Genomic DNA, 20,849 nt, shown 5'->3' with positions numbered 1-20,849 from the left:
TTCCAAATCTTTCCTTTATATCCTTTCTTTATTTTAAGCATTTTGTGTCTAGTGAACTTCCAAGGTTTGCTTCATCTTTTTTAATTATTTTTTTCCACTTCCATTCATTATGTAACCAATAAGTGAAAAATGTAAAGAAACAATAACATTACTAATTGGTGATTCTTGTCCACAGAATGCAATATGAACAGTACATATAATGTACAGTATTCCTACATACACTGCACATAACAAATCCTTACTTAACTTGACACTATATGCTTGACAAACTTGTGGGAGATGCTTTTGCAATGAAGGATGCCGAGAGAATGAAGCAGTTAGCCAGAGAAGTGGCATTATGCAGGATACAAAATGGCACCAAGGCTGGGTGGAAAGAAGTGTGGGTGGTTTGAAAAGGTTGGATGCGAAACAGTCTTAACTCCGAAGTTCTGGGAAAAAGTGAAACTATATTATGCAGATCTTAGTACCATGGAATATCAAAACCCAAAATGACAGGGAGCTGACTATACTGTACAGTATAAATTCAGAAGGATGGAAGGTCTCCCAATAGTTCACGATAACAGGTGTAAGTCCTTCTCCATCACTTCTTTTCATGAGGCTTATATAGAGGGCATCAGGATGTCTGGCTTCTTTGGCCTGTGAGGGCTCGGCACTTCAGGTCTGAGCACCTTAGACTTTTTATTAACACTGGCAGAACCCCTCATTGAATCCCACTTAAATGCATATTTATTTGAACAACGTATCCTATACAAGGATATAAGTTCTCCTTTGACTAAGTACAGTACCATTTATACTTGATATGGGTCAAATCTAATGCCTGGGACATCTCCATGTTCAGACCATTAGGAGGTTGGTAGGATTATCACCTCTGCTCCTTCAGAGGACTAGATGCTCTGACGTTTTAAGGAAAAGTTAAACTAGACAAAATTTGGTTCGTAGGTACTTCATCTCCCATAAGGATGAGTCTCCTATTAACACTGGTGTTCCCAGCCTTGACAGAATTATGGCTAATTTTTTTATGATGAGCAATGTCGTCATGTGTGAACCGACATACGTTGACGTTCCGGAAAGGAACTAACAAAGGAATAAAGAAACAAACTTAAAATTGTATTAAAAGCTGAAAAAATTTATAAATAGCCACATGAAAGTCGGATTCTCAATGGGTTAAAGGGCAAAGGTTTATATTTGTGTATTTTACCGAACTATACAAAGCTAAGCTCTTTAAATTATAGACTTCTCAGCTCAACTATCAGACAACTCCCAGACTGATGGATGGGTGGGTAGGTTTAACGGCCAACCGCCGGTAGTTTTAAATAACTTGTTAAATTTTTCACAGCTGTTCAAGCTTTTGTGAAGTCGTAATTCTATGACTTAGGTTTGTATAGTTATAAAAAAATCAAATAATTTTTAAAATATGTGATTTTGAAAGGAATACAAGGTCATTGGATTTTATTTTTGGTTGACATAGAGGAATCAGATAACACAGGCAAATGAAGACCAAGTATGTATTGAGCACACAGTAAGCATAGAGCACTGTAACTATACATAGTCTGCACTTCATTGTAAAATACTGTTGCGACTAGCTAAGCTAGTACATAACACACTAGAAACTTTTACAGATTTTTAAATGAATATTGTATTGCCCTTTATTTCCTCAGAACTTACCTTATCTACTGTATTTATGTATATTTACAGGTGGCCATTGTCCTGAACAAAAATGACAGTGCAATGACTCGTGGAGCCAATGAATTGCTGAATGTGATGCGTCTTGGCGACCTAAAAGAATATGTGACACAAGATATAGTTACTTTTGAAGTCAGTGCTTTAGCAGGCAAAGGCTTACGTCCTCTACTGAAATGGATTAAGGGAGAAAAGTGAGCTGGAACAAACTTTTCTTAATAAAAATTAATCTTAATAAGTTTCTCTTTCTTTTCATACCTTGAAAAACAATTGGAATAAAATGTGCTTACACCACAAATAATCAAAATAAACAAATGAAATGGCTTGGTTAATGAAGCTTTTCTTAAAGATTAAAGTACAACTAGTTTTGGATCCAGATTCCTGTCTAAGTAATAGTTCAAATGTAACTATAGTACTGTACTAAGATATTAGCTTCCCCAGCAAGCACAGCCATTAGTTGGCCGACATCTCTTTAGCCTTCTTGAACTTCAAAAGATTCAGGAAGGTCTGAACCTCTTTCCTAGAGCATATTTGGAAAATAACTTGGACAGCGGAGATTTCTCTAGATTGATGAGAAACTCCAATTTCATAAGAAGGGACACAAGCTTTTTCTGGAATTCTATAAGAACTTCTCTCATTGTCTCCAGCTGTAGCCAATCATCCAGATACTAAAGGACCATTATCGCTTGGAGATAAAACTATGATACTGGTGCTATGACTTCCATAAAGACCTGTGTGGTTGGCTTTGAGCTGAAGCAAGCTCTTGAATTGAAACCCCTTGCTTTCACAAACAAACATAAGATACCTCTTCATAACTGAATGTAGGCATGAAAATATGCATAAGACAGGTTTACTGAGAACATCCAATTGCCTTTTCTTATTACTGCTAGGACTCTCATTGGTGTATTAATGGAGAACCAAGTCACTAACAAGAACTTTAGTCTGGACACATCTAGTCCCAGCTGCCAGCCTCCTAATGGATTGGCAACTAGAAACTAGTCTTAATAAATTCTCTGTTGTAACCTTCTCCAACTCCTGCATTAGAGCATGACAGGTCTCCACTGCCCTTTTACAACTGAAGGACAATGGGGTGATGAGAAAAAAATGGGTAGTGGAGAGAGAGAGAGACAGTAGTAGAAAGCCTTCTCGCAGTAGTTGCATTAGTCTCGGTTATCCAAGTGTAAATATCTTCCTGTACCAGTAGCTGAACTCCCAGGCTCTGGGTAGCTGACGACATCAGGTCTTTTTCTTACTAAATAGCTTTGTTTCCTGCCTGATCTAGCACAAAAAAGTCTGTGAGACCCCTGGGAGGGTTACATTCTCCTTGCTGGGATTATCCTTTCAACAGGGTCGTATAGAGAACTGGATTATTTCCAAGCAATGGTCTACGTATAGATTGCTCTTGCCTTACGAGAAATTTTGTTTCTTGAGGAAACCTGATTCATCACCCTCCAAGCCTATCAGAATCTAGGATTAGGCCTGTATGATTAATAACATGAGGTCATGCTTCTGAATTACCAAGAATGGAAATTAGGCTCCCTCTTCTTCAGGATTAAATTTACGAAAGTATGAGCTAACTCTACATATCAAATAGAGAGAAAATTACTTAAATCTCCATAAAAAATCATAACTATAGGCCTACTTTTACATGGATGGTTGAGGAAAATGAGGAAAATGTTCAAACACCTATAAGGAGATTAAAATGTCATATTCATGTCTGAAATTCACAAAATAATATAATTACTAAAATGGCAAACTTCTCATATTTCACAAATGTCTGGTTTAGACAAACATGAATAGGGAACAAAGGCATAAAATGTAAACATTATAGTATTGCATCACCCCCATATATAAAAAGGTGTATCTTCATAACTAAAGAAAGGAAACAAAAAATAATACTTTACGTAAATTTTCATTAAACAATCGTGAACACTAACAAGATAATAAATATGTACATGCCTAGACTCCACTTCATCTCGACACAAATGACGTCTATGTTCTAGAAATTGTGAGGGCGATCTGGATTATTAGGTTCAAAAAGCTTGGGGTCTTTCAAGAATTTCACATCCTTCATCATTATAGCCATGTAACCTGCAAAGAAAAATGAGCTAAATGAAATTGATATCTAAGAAATGAAGAACATATCAAATCTGAATGGGCTACCTACATAAAGTAAAGGTTAGGAGGTTGCACAGATAGACAGCTAGAAGGAGGTAAAGAAGACACAGGAGGGATAATTATTATTATCATGACTAGTTAAGCTACAACCCTAATTGGAAAAGACGAATGCTACAAGCCCTAGGGCTACAACAGTGAAAATAGCCCAGTGATGAAAGGAAATAAGGAAATAAATAACTATATGAGAAGTAATGAATAAAGAATATATCTTAAGATTAATAACATTAAAATAGATTTGTCATATATAAACTATGAAGAGAGACTTATGTAAACCTGTTCAACATTAAAAACCTTCACTCTAAGTTTGAACTCCTGAAGGCCATAGAGAATTTGGTCAGGACCATTATTTTGTTCAATACAAAAAAATCCAGTAAAACCCTGGGCCCTGATCCACAACTTTCTCAATAACTTTTTTCCCTGGAGTTTTTGAATGTCTGATCAATGAAACTTCCAGTGTTGAGATCAAACAATATCGTTAATGTTATTAATGTTTTTAAAATATTTTATTCTAATTGTTTGTTACTTCTTTATCGTTTTTTCCCCTTATTTCCTTTCCTCGCTGGGCTATTTTTCCCTGATGGAGCCCTTGGGCTTACAGCATCTTGTTTTTCCAACTAGGGTTGTAGCTTAACTAGTAATAATAATAATATGAATAGCAAATACCTCCAACAATGTCATAGAACAAACTTATGTTAGTGACAACAAAACCTATCCATGAATACAGTACTAACAGTAGAAGCTCAATTAAGTTTTAATCTTATCACAAGTATATTTTGCTTAATAACATCCCAAAAGAAATAGCTTTTGTAAATTTAATACCAATTGGTTCATAAAGAACATTGCATTATTAGCTGTTAACATATTTTCCTTTGTTTCTTAATTAAACGAGTCTTTTCATTCAATCAAATATCCTTAAAAACAAAAGCTGAATTAACCTTTTCTGTACACTGCACTTTCACTGATCTGTAGTACTGTAGTACAATGAAAATGAAGGGAGCTGGAAATTATTAAATTTTGGAAGGTCAAGGTCACGATCAAGCAAAATGTTCAATACACGTAATCAGCCATGAGTTTGGACATCGTTGTCACAGACACTTCAAACTTGGTTCATGTCTGAGTGTATGAAAAACCACACCAATTAATACATGTTACGGTCAAAAGTCAAGGTCAAGGTCAAGGTCGAGAAATAAGCTGCCGCGGTAGAGCTCTACGCTCTACTGAGTGCCCCTATAGTTATAGCTAAATTCTGTACCTGTCAATGAGAATTGGCTGTCCTAAATCACAACACAAAATGATAATGATGTTATATTAATTAAAAAAATCAAAATAATGATCTATCAGCTATGCAAATGCCTGTTCTATTGGAAAATAAATAAGACTGAGCCATTACCAGTTGAAGAATTAAATACATACTCTATGTAGCCAATAGCCACTATCATATACTGTCTAGTAAGCATAAAATAAGTACAGTATCATTAGTTGTGAACTATCAACCTAGGGACACCATCTTAAAGTCATATAAAAAAATGTTTATGTGGAAAGAATTTTGCCCTGCAAGATAATAGCCACTCTTTGCTCAGATTTCATACTAAAGTTTGAATCAACAGTTTACCTAATAGAGATATGAGCTTTTAAAATGGCCCTATATGGATATCAAAATCAATCTAAAACACTAACCCTACCATATTTGGCATGATGTTTTAATAACTAAACCCAAAAGTTTAGTAAGAGAAACAAGTAATTGAGAGAGGAAGACCTTAAACAGAACATGTGAAAAAACAAGGTACCAATACTAATAAATCTGAAATAGTATTAAGAGGCATAGGTTGCACCATTTGTGGCCTAATGAGAATAGAAAGCAAACAGGCATACAGTACTGTGTATACAAGTTAAATACAGTACTGTGTATACAAGTTAAATACAGTACTGTGTATGCAAGTTAAATACAGTACTGTGTATGCAAGTTAAATACTGTACTCTGTCTTTAAAATTTCACAAATTACATTACATCCAGTCTTTTATTTTCTTTTATATAACTCAAACGATAAGTAATCCAGATTCATGTACAGTATCCTTCAAGGGTACTCGAGCGCAATCCAACTCAAACGATAAGTAATCCAGAATCACGTACAGTATCCTTCAAGGGTACTCGAGCGCAATCCAACTCAAACGATAAGTAATCCAGAATCACGTACAGTATCCTTCAAGGGTACTCGAGCGCAATCCAACTCAAACGATAAGTAATCCAGATTCACGTACAGTATCCTTCAAGGGTACTCGAGCGCAATCCAACTCAAACGATAAGTAATCCAGATTCACGTACAGCATCCTTCAAGGGTACTCGAGCGCAATCCAACTCAAACGATAAGTAATCCAGATTCACGTACAGCATCCTTCAAGGGTATTTGAGTACAACAAAACAAGTAATGAATATCTCACCTGCCTCTCTACTAATAGCAATTTCTTTCTCCAAAAGTTCTTGTTGTCTTCTACATAATCGGGTTATATGTCTTCCATAGACCCTTCCTGTGTATGGCGATATAAATTGGGAGAGCAACCGGGGATTTTTGTAGTCTAAGTGGATATTGTGCTTACATAATATGCACTGAACTCGCTCTTCTTCGTATGGATTTGGCATTTCAACAGGCTGGAAAATCAAAATTAGTTGTATAATGGAAAACAATTTAATTATAACTTCAACAATGGTATTTTTTATATGAAATCACCAACACCCACCTATTATTTTACTGCATTGCCCTATCAACAATTATAAATTTGAAAAACTTTACTAGTACAAACTTAGGCTAATATATACTAATTCTTTCCATCAATACAGAGGTACTCATCATTTATTTATTTCCTTTCCTCACTGGGCTAATTTTCCCTGTTGGAGCCCTTGGGCTTATAGCATCTTGCTTTTCCAACTAGGGTTGTAGCTTGGCTAGTAATAATAATAATAATAATAATAATAATAATAATAATAATAATAATAATACATAATTCTTCCAATCAATACAAAGCATTTAGGAAACTAATTTATTCTTTTTTATTTGGTAAAAATGTAGGACAGTTACCCAAAAATTTATTTGCATCAAACTTTGCTTGGCTACATGGGTTAAGTGTTATGAATTGTAAACTATGATTGTTACATGTGACCAAAAATGTTAGTAAATTACCATCATTGAAATATAATTACAGAATCAACAATTAACTTATTGCAAATATTCATAAAATAAGCTCCATGCATTGTCAGCTATGAATTGCCAACAATTTTAAACATTTTTTGCAGTTATCAAATTTTTTTTAGATGTGTTACATTATTAAAATCAAATCTATGATAGCTGAGTATATACAAACAATAAGATAAACAGTTAAGATTCTATTATCAACACATCATACAATAAGGAACTAGCAAATGAAACATGGAATTATTGGAATATTACTACAGTATACTGTAGTGTAATACAGTATACAAACTATTCTACGAATATGCATGGCAGTAAGAGCGCAACAACTCAGACTTGCTTTTATAAACAAATGTAAACCTAGATTCTAATTATTTCTATGAATCTACTCTGAAATATAGAGCAAGTCTCTCTAAAAGCTGCTTAAATGATGCTGTCTACCATAAGAATAAAAATTGTCCCTGCTTTCTTTCCTTGTAGTAGACCTACTCCTTAAGTGAAATATTTTCTTTCCTTGTAATAGGCCTCCTTCCCACGTAAAGTACTGTATCAAGTTAACCTGGTGTTTGATGGCAATTATTTGCGTGTGGGTTTACTATACTGTAGTTCCTCTATCTTTTTATTTCTCTCGTCCTATTTACTTTTTCAAACCTTTGTTCTACCTGGCCTCAAGATAGTTTTTTTTCAGTGATTTAGGGACTTATTTGATACAAATTAAAAGAGGATGTTTTCAGGAATTTCTCTGAATGCATGTGAAGATTGTTCTAAGGATTTATTGCAAGGGAATCATGATCCTCCTTCTCTTTGTCTAGTCCCTGGGGCATGATTGTGATTCGAATAACTGTTGTGATGAATGTTAGTCGCTAACAGTTCCTCTCCTGAATAACTGTTGTGAGGAATATTAGCATGTTCAGTTAGTAGCAAACGTAAAAGGAAATTAATGTTCAGTTCAGGGGAAAATACAAAAAAGACTAGACTGGTGGAATACAATGAAGATGATAAAACCACTCAAGTTATTAATGAGCTTTTTGGGGCTGATAGTAGGAAGCTTCATAAGCTCTAATAATTTTGTTTTACTTCTATAGAGAAGCTTGCTTGATGGGTCAGTTAAAGATGAAGGATTTTCAGTTTCATTACCTTCAACCAGTGAAATGGTGGGACAATGCTCCTCATTCAACCAAAACCATCATTAGACTTAAGGGTTCCAAACATCTTTTTTCATGGATGCTTCACAAGAAGGATGAGATGCAACCATATATTATCTTCATCGCTAAGGAAAGTTGTTGAATAATAAACTATCAACTGCATAACACTTCTTCACCCAAGGGGTTAATTACTGTTCTGCAATTTGTTCAGTGTACTTTCCTCTTGGTAAGGGTAGAAGAGACTCTTTAGCTATGGTAAGCAGCTCTTCTAGGAGAAGGACACTCCAAAATTAAACCATTGTTCTCTAGTCTTGGGTAGTGCCATAGCCTCTGTACCATGGTCTTCCACTGTCTTGGGTTAGAGTTCTCTTGCTTGAGGGTACACTCGGGCACACTATTTTTTCTTATTTTTTTTTTCTTCCTCTTGTTTTTTTGAAATGGTGTGTTGGGCAGGCTTAATAGAAGGGTCATGGATGCCTGGTGGTTTATCAAGAGGTTGTCTTTTCCTTTTTCTGATTTTTTCTTCTCAAAACCATCCTTACTGTCCTCCCTTCAGTTGAAGTGGCTATCCTGGAGGGTATTTAGCCTTGCATGGTGTATCGGCTCCTCCATGTTGACCAGTTTTTCCGACTTTTTACTATAGTCTATGGGTATCATCAATCACTTTTTTAATTATTCTGTACATATTGTTTTTGTTATAATTCTTGTTAATCTAGTTTTTAAGTATGATGTCTCTTTTTTATTTCTATTAATTCTTATGCTGTCTGGAGACATTGAGCAAAATCCGGGACCAGTACGTCCTAGATTTCGTCAATGTCGTCTTCTGTATTGCAATATTCGTGGTCTTCATGCAAATATCCAAGACCTTACAGTTGCGTCCAGACAGTATGATATTCTTTTGTGCTCAGAAACTTTGGTTTCTAATATGAGGCACTCATCTGAGCTCCTTATAGCTGGTTTTAAGAAGCCAATAATGCTGAAACGTGATGCCATTCCTAGGGCCAGGGGAATGGCGGTGTATATTAGGACCGAGTACCCTGCTTCTCATAAGTCCTGCTATCAATGTGGATGTCATGAGATTCAGGTAATAAAAGTTTGTGGCAGGCATAACAACTTTTATTTGTGTTCGATCTACCGGAATCCAGACATGGATGATTCTATCTTCGATTGTCTTCTTACCATTATGGCTAAGATACAAGAAGATGATAGAAAGGCTTCTTTTGTCTTTGTTGGTGATTTTAATGCTCACCATAGGGAGTGGTTAAGTTCTATCTCTCCTACCGATCGCCATGGCTTAAGAGCTTTAGACTTTGCCTCTGAATCAGGCTGTGAGCAAATCATAAATGAAGCTACTCACAGGTCTGGTAATTGCTTGGACCTCGTATACACTGACTCCCCTGGCGTTATAACTAGTAAGGTTGGTTCTCCAGTCGGGACTTCTGATCATGCCTTGATTTCATTATTAGTGAAGACTGAGCAGCCTGTCCCTGATATATCATATTCCTGTAAAATTTATATGAAATCCCAAGCAGACTGGAATGGGATTTTGCATGATCTTTTGTCCTTGAATTGGTCACAATTATATAATAGTGTAGATCCTGTTGTCTCTTTGAATGAGAATCTAGTCAACATAATTGATAGGCGTATCCCTTCTCGTGTGCTAAGGTACCGAATGAAGGACAAACCGTGGTTCAATGATGATTGTAGACGTGCTTATTTGGAGAAGCAGGAGGCCTATCACCTTTGGAAGGGTAACAGATCAGATTTGACCTGGAACAACTATACTCAGCTTCGAGCTTTTGCTCAGAGAGTTTATGCCTCAACTGAAAAGGAGTACAATTTAATCATAAAAGAAACACTTTCTGGTACAACTCAGGAACATAAATGGTGGTCTACCCTTAAATCTGCACTCTTTGGTGTAGATGCAACAGTTCCTCCTTTACTTAAACCAGATGGCTCAGTCACTCACTGTCCAAAGGAAAAGGCAACCCTTTTGGCTGATGTTTTTGACAGTAAACAGAGTAATGAAAAACTTGAACTTCCTCATTCCTGTTTTCCTGAGGCTAAACTAACTAGTTTAGCTTTTCGATCTCGTGAGATTAAAGCTCTGTTGATGGACCTTGATGCTTATGGAGGTGTAGACCCAAATGGTATTTTTCCTTTGTTTTTTATAAAGACAGCAGATTTCTTAGCTCCAAAGTTATCTGTTATTTTGCGCAAGTTAGCAAGAAGAGGAGCTTTTAGCACTTGTTGGAGAATTGGTAATGTTACTCCTCTATGTAAATGTGTTTGTGGTAGCTCAAGTCCCTCTGATTACCGCCCAATTTCCATAACTCCCATATTATCTAAAGTTTTTGAACGTCTTCTGGCAAAACGTCTTAATAGGTTTGCTGAAGGTAATCATCTATTCCCTAGTTTGCAATTTGGTTTTCGTAAAGGCCTTGGAGCATGTGATGCCCTTCTTACAATCTCCAATGCAGTACAGAAATCCCTTGATTGTGGTCGGGAAGTTCGTATGATTGGCCTTGATTTTAGTTCTGCCTTTGACCGTGTTAATCATGAGGCCCTTGTTTTCAAACTGAAACAGTTGGGAGTGGGTGGGTCATTTCTTAGCATTATTATTGATTTTTTAAGTAGTAGATCTCAAAGAGTAGTTGTTGATGGGCACCATAGTGAGTGTAGGAATGTGATATCCGGTGTTCCACAGGGTAGTGTTCTTGGCCCATTACTTTTCATTCTATATACACATGACATGTGGTTTGGCCTAGAAAATAAGCTTGTTGCATATGCAGATGATGCTACTCTCTTTGCATCAATTCCATCCCCTGAATGTAGATCTGGGGTTGGTGAATCCCTTAATAGAGATTTAGCTAAAATTAGTGCATGGTGCAAGTTATGGGGTATGAAGTTGAATCCTAACAAAACTCAAAGTATGATTGTAAGTAGGTCAAGGACAGTGGCTCCTCAACATCCGGATCTCAGTATTGATAATGTTTCTTTAAATTTGTATGACTCTTTCAAAATTTTAGGTGTGTTTCTCGATAGCAAATTTACTTTTGAGAAACATATAAGGTCTGTGTCTTCTTCAATTGCACAAAAAATTGGCTTATTGAGAAAGTCTTTTAAGATATTTGGTGATCAATCTATTCTGAAGAAGTGTTTTAATTCTTTTATTCTACCTTGTTTTGAGTATTGTTCTCCTGTCTGGTCTTCAGCTGCTGATTCTCATCTTAATTTGTTGGACAGAAACTTACGGTCTATTAAATTTCTTATTCCTGATCTAGATATTAATCTCTGGCACCGTCGTTCAATTAGTTCATTATGCATGTTGCATAAGATTTTTCATAACTCTGACCATCCTTTACATTCAGATCTCCCTGGACAATTCTATCCTGTTCGTAATACTAGGCAGGCAGTTAATTCTAATAGCCAGGCCTTCTCCATCACGAGGCTCAATACTATACAGTACTCTAGAAGTTTTATTCCAGCTGTTACCAAGTTGTGGAATGATCTTCCTAATCGGGTTGTTGAATCAGTAGAACTTCAAAAGTTCAAAGTGGGAGCAAATGCTTTTTTGTTGACCAGGCGGACATGAGTCTTTTTATAGTTTATATATGACATATTTGTTTTTGACGTTGTTAGTAGTTTGTATATGACATATCTGTTATGACGTTGTTACTTTTTTTAGAATGATTTATTGTTAATTTGTTCTCTTCAGTTATTTATTTCCTTATTTCCTTTCCTCACTGGGCTATTTTTCCCTATTGGAGCCCCTGGGCTTATAGCATCTTGCTTTTCCAATTAGGGTTGTAGCTTGGATAGTAATAATAATAATAATAATAATAATAATATTATTGTTCATTGGTTACTTTCCTCTTGGTAAGGCTAGAAAAGACTCTTTAGCTATGTTAAGCCGCTCATCTAGGAGAAGGACACTCCAAATTGAGTCGTGCCATAGCCTCTGTACCATGGTCTTCCACTGTCTTGGGGTAAAAGCTCTCTTGCGTTAGGGTATGCTCAGGCACACTGTTCTATATTAATTCTCTTTCTCCTTCTCCTTTTTATAGCTTAAATAGAAAGATATATTCTAATGCTATTACTGTTCTTAAAATACATTTATTGTTCATTACTTCTCCAGTAGTTTTCTTATTTCCTTTCCTCACAGGGATATTGTTTCCCTGTTGGAGCCCATGGGATTATAGCATCCTGTTTTTCCAACTAGGAATGTAGCTTAGCTAGTAATAATAATAATGTAACTTGCCTGGAACTCTTAATAGTGCTCAAAGCCCTAAACGCAGACAGTGTGTGTACTCAATCCGCAACGAGACCGCGCACTGGTTAAGCATGGGTTAAAACTCCTCTACCAGGTATGGAGACACCTTTCTGGTCTGGGTTGGTTCTCGTAACTATATCTCTCATGCGATTCCTGTAGATCAGTCTTCCTGGACTTCAATTTCTTCTTCTTAAAAGTTGCAGTGTCTGAAGAATCTAATAAAGACAAGGCAGAGGAGGAGGAAGAACCAGAAGAGGAGTGGGCACACCTTTTCTGCTAGCTTTCTTCATGGCGAAGGTCTTGGAAAACTAGCAGGTTCCATGCCCCTCAGTGCCTCCACAGGTAAAACAGGAGTAGGGAAGACACCGCAGGAGAAGCCTCAGAAGTCCTGGTAGAGGTAAAAAATTCTTCTCCCATTGACAGAGTAACAGCGATGACAAAGGAGCATCAATTTCTTTTATGTTTATGGTGTTTTCATATACTGTAGCCATGTATAGTAAGGGGATGACTGCAAATAGTCTTGCCCCTTGCAAAAGGAACAAGGATGATTAAATTAATGGCAGATTTGCACATAAATCTGCCTAACATTTGAAGATTTACCCAGAAACAACTGCATACCATTGTACTTTTCCTTTAATTTATCTAGGTTTACCAGGACACGGTTGCATACCTGTACACTTAAGAATTTATTCTAGAAAGATGAGGCAAAAAATTAAATGGCCAAATTTGCGAGGCAGCAAGAGTACACAAGTAATGTTCACGGCTAAAGCAAAAGTTGGTGCCTCGCTAACTGACAGGTGGGCGGAGCTTCCCAGCACCCTGCTGGTAGTTATAACTACCTCGTTAAATTGTAACGGCCATTCCAGCTTCGGTAAAGTTGTACCCCTGTTAAACAATGACTTGTATTCGTGAAGAAACAAAAAACAAATACTTATCACAAGCAAGGTGAGAGAAGACCCAACAATCAGAAGAGCAGCAATGAGTATGTCGGTACTATTTGTGGCCACAGGCAAAAGTGACGAGATACAGTCGAGCAGACGTGTAACTCCCCACCTACCTCCCGCTAACTACCAGCTGGGAATGCAGACCTACTCCTATTTAAATGATGATGGTTTGTATATATGTAAGAACAAATCCCAATAACTCACATCAAATACAGAAGCTTTAAAAAAAAATCATGATTCAGGGCATTTGAAGATAAATTTAAAATATGGTAAAAAGTTTAGCATACTGTTGAAATTGAGAGCTTACCATATCCTTTGCTGACTGCGCCAGGAGAAGTTCTTCAAGCTTTTGAGGATCCCAGGTACTTTCCTCATGACTCTCGATGTTTTCTCTGGCCTGACTTGATTCAGAGGCACTGACATTACTGTTTGTACTGCAAGCAGCTTGTAACACACCTGTGGAAAAAATGTAATCTTGAAAGGAATTTTTAGACAATTTGGATAGGTTCAATACAAAATAAAACTGGCATCCTTCAACAACAATGGTTGAAATTATGAACGGCAAAATATGCAGTCTGAAAAATATATGCCTCATGACAAAACTTACAAACTACTTTACTTGTTTTATTACCCTATGATGACAGACAATACAAAATTGCCGCTAATATCACAATAGATTACATTTTAACCTTTATCCAACAACACTTCAGAATGGAGCACGATACCTTCGTACTTCTACATAACTTTATCGAAAACTTTTGACTGACTAATCTCATGGCAACTGAGAATACATTACCATACAAAACCTGTTTAAAACTGCTACAAAAAAATCTTAATTCTTTTCAAAAGATAAGAAAATGATTGAAGATAACAGAAGTAGCCTTCAAAGACTTCAACAGCAGCGAGAATGGGGCTATAAGAGACTCAACAGCTTTCAAAAGAAAACTCACAAAGACCTAAAATGTTTACAGAAGACACCTGAAAATTCGGTTCTCCAAAATTTCTAGAAAATATGACAAATTTGGAGATAATTTGTATTTTTCCTAACTATATAAACCTTAGCTATTTAATATGGGTGATTACTTTCGGCGTAGCTGAAAGGACGAGCCATTAGAATTTTAACAAGGGTTTACTACCCCACCGCTAGTTAGCGGGGGGGGGGGGGGGGGGGGTTAGCTTGCTACCCTCCCCCCCACACACACCTGTGTGCTAAGTTCCCTTTACTTAGTGGTAGGACTTCACGGGGGACAGGGCTGGCGGGCAAGTTTGATTAAATAGCTAAGGTTTGTATAGTTAGGAAAGATACAAATTATCTCCGAATTTGTCATTTGTTCCGTAACTGAAATACAAACCACGCTATTTAATAAGGGTGACTCACCCCTTAGGAAGGGTGGAAAAGTCCCAGCCATACTGGCTTTTGCCCGGGGACTCATTATTTGAGTGTGTCAGCACTCAACAATAAAGAGTCCCTGCACCTTGCTCGCACCTTGCTATGCAAGAGCTGCGGCCTACATAAGCTGTGTGTGAAGGATTATGTGTGACTCGTCCTAGGAAGTTGACCTGAAGTTCTTTAGATGGAAACTTTAGGCTAGGTCTCTCCCAATACCACCTCGTCAGGGTATGGGAACGTGACAGTATTAACTTAATACTAGGAACACAAGGGAACATGGTTTACCTGCAGTGGTTTGAGGTCAGCTGTGCAGAGAACCCAGGATGCTGCTATCCCCAAGAGAGGGGAGGATGAAGAAAAGAATAAGGGCCAGACATACCTTTTCTTTCATGCAGACTAAAACCGGGTAACAATGCCCTCAACCCTCTGCTATTTGTCCATTAAGGAGCCTGAGGTTCAAACCAGCTGTTGTGCAGCCACCACAGGGCCGATAGAGAACGTATCGAGCCTCCTGTGGGTCACGTCTTGCAGGTAGTGGGCTGTGAAGGTCGTTTGACGCTTCCATACCCCTGCTTGTAGAACCTGCATCACTGAGAAGTTCTTTTTGAAGGCCAGGGACGTAGCTACACCCCTCAGATCATGAGCTCTAGGGCGACATGATGGAGGAGGGTCAGGATTCAAGGACAGATGGTGTTCTTGGTAACCCTCCTCTTCGACCTCCCAGTGCTAACAAACAATGCCTGCACTTGGGGACGAACTGCAGCTGTTCTTTTCAGATATAGCCTCAGACTCCTTACTGGGCACAGTAGGAGATGGTCTGGGTCATCTGTTACGGAACGAAGACTCGAAATCCGGAAGGAGTCGAACCGAGGGTCCGGTACTCCCGGATTCTGAGTCTTAGCAATAAACTCAGGGACGAAGCTGAACGTTACCTCCTCCCATCCCCTTGAATGGGCGATGTCATACGAGAGACTGAGGATCTCCGAGGCCAAGAACGACACTGGCCGGTTGGAGAGTCTCTTAAGAGGAGGTGGGAGGAGTTTGTTTTTGGCACTGGAACGGCTGGAGGAGGCAAGCTCGGAAAGCTGGCTCTCGACCTTATCTCTGGCACTCTTAACCCCCTGGGCCCAAGACAAAGCCGCGCTGGCTTTAGGGGGCTTCTGGGTACCAAAGATTCGGTCCAGAACCGTGTCCTTGCCCTCTCGAGGAGGAATTTCTGGATCCGCGAATCCGTTGAGGTTCCTCATTAGAGTCAGAATTTGCCAGAAGGCATGTTCCGACTCTTGCGGCTCTCCTCCAGATGGACTAGCAGCAAGGTCTCCAGTCCCCAAAAGCTCCTCTTGGGGAGACTCGTGGACGTTCTCTGCGAGCTTACCTGGCTCTGGTCTGATCCTCGAAGATGATTTCGGAATTGTCTTGGAGTCTTTCGACTCACTCCTGGGAGGGATGCAGGATTCCAATAAAGATGGTGGGGGCTCTTCTCCACCTCCACCCGGGAAGACTTCTCAGCGCAAGGCGGGGTTTCTCCCATTGGTGCAATAGGAGAACGCCTCACCTCACGTGAATCCCCTGAGGACGGGAAATCCTCGTCCACAGGGGAGGGGGAGAAAGTCTGGGGGGGAGGGAGCCTTCCTCAAAGACTTCCGAGGAGCCAGTTTCGCCCTAGAAGTTACCATGTCGTCCACTCCTCTCTTCCTCTTCAGGGGGGCCGAGATTGCCGCTGATTTGAGGCCTAGTTCAGAGAAAGCGGGCTTGAAAGCCTGTGCAACAGCTCTGATCAAGGGCCCAAACCAGGGCTGCCGACTGACAGCAGCACTGTCAGAGACACCCTCTAGAGGTAAGGGGATCGTAAGATCCCTAGGAGTGGAAACTACAACAGGGTCTGCCTGAAACGAAGAAGCTGTGGAAGAAACGTTCCTGGACCTGTATGGAGATTTCCCTCCCTCCGTTGAGCGCGCTGTCTTGCGCTTACGGGGAGGGGGGGGGGAGACACACACACGCACGCTATGAGGACGACCTCGACGCGTGTTGTCCTGCAGCCTCTCATGTGGGAACACGCTGTGAATCGCGCGATATGTTATCACTTGGATCAGGTGCAGGCGATCGCTCGCGCGCACGTGCGCGATGGCGAGGGCGCGCGTTGGCGCACAGGAGAAGGAGCTCGTGGGCGCGCAGGTGAAGGGGCGCGTTGGCGCGCGTTTCAGAGACCTCAGACGGTGTGTAGCCACAGGATCCCGAAGGGCCCGTAAGGGCGAAGCCGTTGGGCGCGTACGCAGGGGAAATATCCCTAGCGGATGGGCGCGCAGGAGGGCGCTCATCTGGAACCGTAGTTCTAGCAGTGGGCGCGTGGGCGCGCGATGGCAAGACGTGTCTGCAACTGGCGAGCGCTTGCACGCAGTAGGGCGCTGGCGCACAGGAGAACGTCGGTGCACAGGGGATACCTGGCGCTTAAGGGACTTACACACAATGTGTTAAAGCCCCTTTTGCCCTGAAGGGACCGGTGCCCGTTGGATAACGGGATGGGTGGGCGCCCACAGCGCATCTGCAGCCAGGAAGGAAGACAGCAGGTCAGCAGATCTGGCAGGAGAAGGAGATCGCGAACGATCTGTGGAGAGGTCCAGGTCCAAAGAAGTAGCAGGAATGGTCGCTGAAGGACGAGGTTCCTCTGCGGCGGACTGCGAGGATGAAGACCCGAAGAGGCGCCTCCTAACACCCTTGTGAGGAGAAGGTAGACCTCGGCGAAGAAGAGGAAGGCGAGCCTTACGTCTTATACGTCCACTGAAATCTTTCTACCCGGAGATAGCTACCCGAGGATAGCGTTATGTTCGGCTAGCAGTAAATAACTTTCTCGATTAGTAAGGCCAGGTAATAATAACAGACGATGTTTTAGTATAGTGTCTCGATAGGATCCTAGTAGGGAAATAAGGAAAAAAACGACTTAAGTAATGAACAATTAAAATAAAATATTAACATTAAAACAGAATAGAGGAAAATTTCCCTGTTTTAGGAAAATGAGAAGAAAACTTCGAAATCAACAGAGAAAGTTTACTCGGTTTCGCATTTATGTAAAACATGATACTTAAATGGGAGAAGCTACAAAATCTCTAACAAATAGTAGAAAAGTTGGTTCTATTAATGAGGGTACTAATACTCTGGTGTATATAAAGCCCTAACCACTGATAGTCATAATGTGGCCAGTTGGAGGAAAATTAACGTTTTTGGGAAATTTTGATTCCAAGAGGGTAAAAAGGGAAAAATAATACTAAAATCAATTGGGAAATTTTATTCGAAGGTTTCATATTTATGAAAAGCAGGATATATGTAAAATTAAATTGGGAAGACACAAAATCTATAACAAATAGCAAAAAGATGGTTTCTGTTAATGAGGGCACGAATTCTGAACAGATGGTAGTGGGAGTAGATGACAGTTTAACTGTTATGTTGTTGCAGATTAACTATTATCCCTCCCGGCAAACAAAGGATTAACGAAGCTTTTAATCCGACCCAAAGAATTTCTATTAGACAATAAATAAGCTTGAAAACAACAGAATCAGTTTTCATGTTGGATAATTTTACTATTTATTTGGAATTTTCTCCACAAATAATTAAAATTATGTTATCGGCATGCATTCAACACATTATGTACGCCTGTTTTTCATAACTTTATATATATTTTCTAAAATATCCATCCTCGCTCATCATCATATATTATTTTTCTTCCTTCACACTAACGAAAAAAAATTGGTTTTCAAAGAAATATGTTATTTTTATTAGTAAAATAAATTTTTGAATATACTTACCCGATAATCATGTAGCTGTCAACTCCGTTGCCCGACAGAATTCTATGGAGGGATACGCCAGCTATCACAATACTAGAAGGGGGTGTACTTACCAGCGCCACCTGTGGCCAGGTACTATAGTACTTCTTGTTGACACCTCCTCAATTTTTCCTCGGTCCACTGGTTCTCTATGGGGAGGAAGGGAGGGTCGATTAAATCATGATTATCGGGTAAGTATATTCAAAAATTTATTTTACTAATAAAAATAACATTTTTCAATATTAAACTTACCCGATAATCATGTAGCTGATTCACACCCAGGGGGGTGGGTGAAAACCAGTGTACAAGATTAAAGGATAGCTAAGTATCCCATATTTCATATAACAGTTATCTCAAATAACAATGAAATAATAAGTACCTGGTAAGGAAGTCGAATTGAACCGTTACTCTGCCTCTTTTTTAAGTTCGTCTTCCTTACTGAGCGCAGCGTTCCTCTTGGAGGCTGAATCAACTCAAAGGTGCTAAAGTATATAGGGTTGCAACCCCTACTAAAGGACCTCTACACAACCTCTAACCCAGGCGCTTCTCAAGAATGAATCGACCACCCGCCAAATCAAAAGGATGCGGAAGGCTTCTTAGCCTACCGTAACAACCATAAAAACAACAATAAAAGCATTCAAGAGAAAGGTTAAAAAAGGTTATGGGATTAAGGGAATGTAGTGGCTGAGCCCTCACCTACTACTGCACTCGCTGCTACGAATGGTCCCAGGGTGTAGCAGTTCTCGTAAAGAGACTGGACATCTTTAAGATAAAATGATGCAAACACTGACTTGCTCCTCCAATAGGTTGCATCCATTATGCTCTGCAGAGAACGGTTTTTATTAAAGGCCATCGAAGTAGCTACGGCTCTTACTTCGTGGGTCCTTACCTTAAGCAATGCAAGGTCTTCCTCCTTTAAGTGAGAATGGGCTTCTCTAATCAGAAGCCTTATATAATACGAAACCCCGTTCTTGGACATGGGCCTCGACGGTTTCTTGATGGCACACCATAAGGCTTCTGACTGTCCTCGAATAGGTTTAGACCTCTTAAGATAATACTTGAGAGCTCTGACAGGGCAAAGAACTCTCTCTAGTTCGTTACCTACCATGTTGGAGAGGCTAGGTATTTCAAACGATCTAGGCCAAGGACGTGAAGGAAGTTCGTTCTTTGCTAGGAATCCGAGCTGAAAAGAACATGTTGCAGATTCGGTCGTGAAACCAATGTTCTTGCTGAAGGCATGAACCTCACTGACTCTCTTAGCTGTTGCAAGGCAGACGAGAAAAAGAGTCTTGAGGGTAAGGTCCTTGAAGGAAGCTGACTGGAGAGGTTCGAACCTAGGTGACATAAGGAACCTTAAGACTACGTCTAGGTTCCAGCCTGGAGTGGATAGACGACGCTCTTTAGACGTCTCAAAAGACTTAAGGATGTCTTGAAGGTCCTTGTTGGAAGAAAGGTCCAAACCTCTGTGGCGGAGAACTGAAGCCAACATACTCCTATACCCTTTAATCGTAGGGGCTGAAAGGGATCTCTCATTCCTAAGATGTAAAAGGAAGTCAGCTATTTGGGTCACAGAGGTATTGGTAGAGGATATTGAATTGGCTCTACACCAGCTCCGGAAGACTTCCCACTTAGATTGGTAGACTCTACGAGTGGAAACCCTTCTTGCTCTGGCAATCGCACTGGCTGCCTCCTTCGAAAAGCCTCTAGCTCTAGCGAATCTTTCGACAGTCTGAAGGCAGTCAGCCGAAGAGCGTGGAGGTTTGGGTGCAACCTGTCTACGTGAGGTTGACGTAGAAGGTCCACTCTTAGAGGTAGAGTCCTGGGGATGTCGACTAGCCATTGAAGTACCTCTGTGAACCATTCTCTTGCAGGCCAAAGGGGAGCAACCAGCGTCAGCCGTGTCCCTTCGTGCGAGATGAATTTCTGCAGAACTTTGTTTATTATCTTGAACGGTGGGAATGCGTAAAGGTCGAGATGGGACCAGTTCAGTAGAAAAGCATCCACATGAACTGCTGCAGGGTCTGGAACTGGGGAACAGTACAGCGGAAGTCTCTTGGTTATGGAGGTGGCAAACAGATCTATGGTAGGTTGACCCCACAAGGTCCAAAGTCTGTTGCACACACTCTTGTGGAGGGTCCATTCCGTGGGGATGACCTGGTTCCTTCTGCTTAGGCGATCTGCTGAGACGTTCATATTGCCCTGAATGAACCTCGTGACCAAAGTGAGGTTTAGACCT

General features: G+C 39.9%; 1 protein-coding gene across 2 annotated transcripts in view; it reads right to left on the bottom strand.

Annotated features, from left to right (window-relative positions):
- Window positions 1–3,579: 3,579 nt before the first annotated feature.
- mRpS18C (mitochondrial ribosomal protein S18C) overlaps window positions 3,580–20,849 on the bottom strand; it is a 130,476-nt gene continuing 113,206 nt past the window's right edge. For both annotated transcript variants that reach the window (XM_068380449.1, XM_068380448.1), the window contains exons 2-4: window positions 13,713–13,861; window positions 6,298–6,505; window positions 3,580–3,771 (exon numbers count right to left, since the gene is read on the bottom strand). In XM_068380449.1, the coding sequence (XP_068236550.1) occupies window positions 3,680–3,771; window positions 6,298–6,505; window positions 13,713–13,861 (449 nt within the window). In that variant the 3' untranslated portion in view covers window positions 3,580–3,679. The remainder of the gene's footprint in view (window positions 3,772–6,297; window positions 6,506–13,712; window positions 13,862–20,849) is intronic.

This window comes from Palaemon carinicauda, chromosome 9 (assembly GCF_036898095.1).
Source record: "Palaemon carinicauda isolate YSFRI2023 chromosome 9, ASM3689809v2, whole genome shotgun sequence".
NCBI lineage: Eukaryota > Metazoa > Arthropoda > Malacostraca > Decapoda > Palaemonidae > Palaemon > Palaemon carinicauda.
Note: the sequence above shows the minus strand (reverse complement) of the source record. Positions and strands in the feature narration are given on the sequence as shown.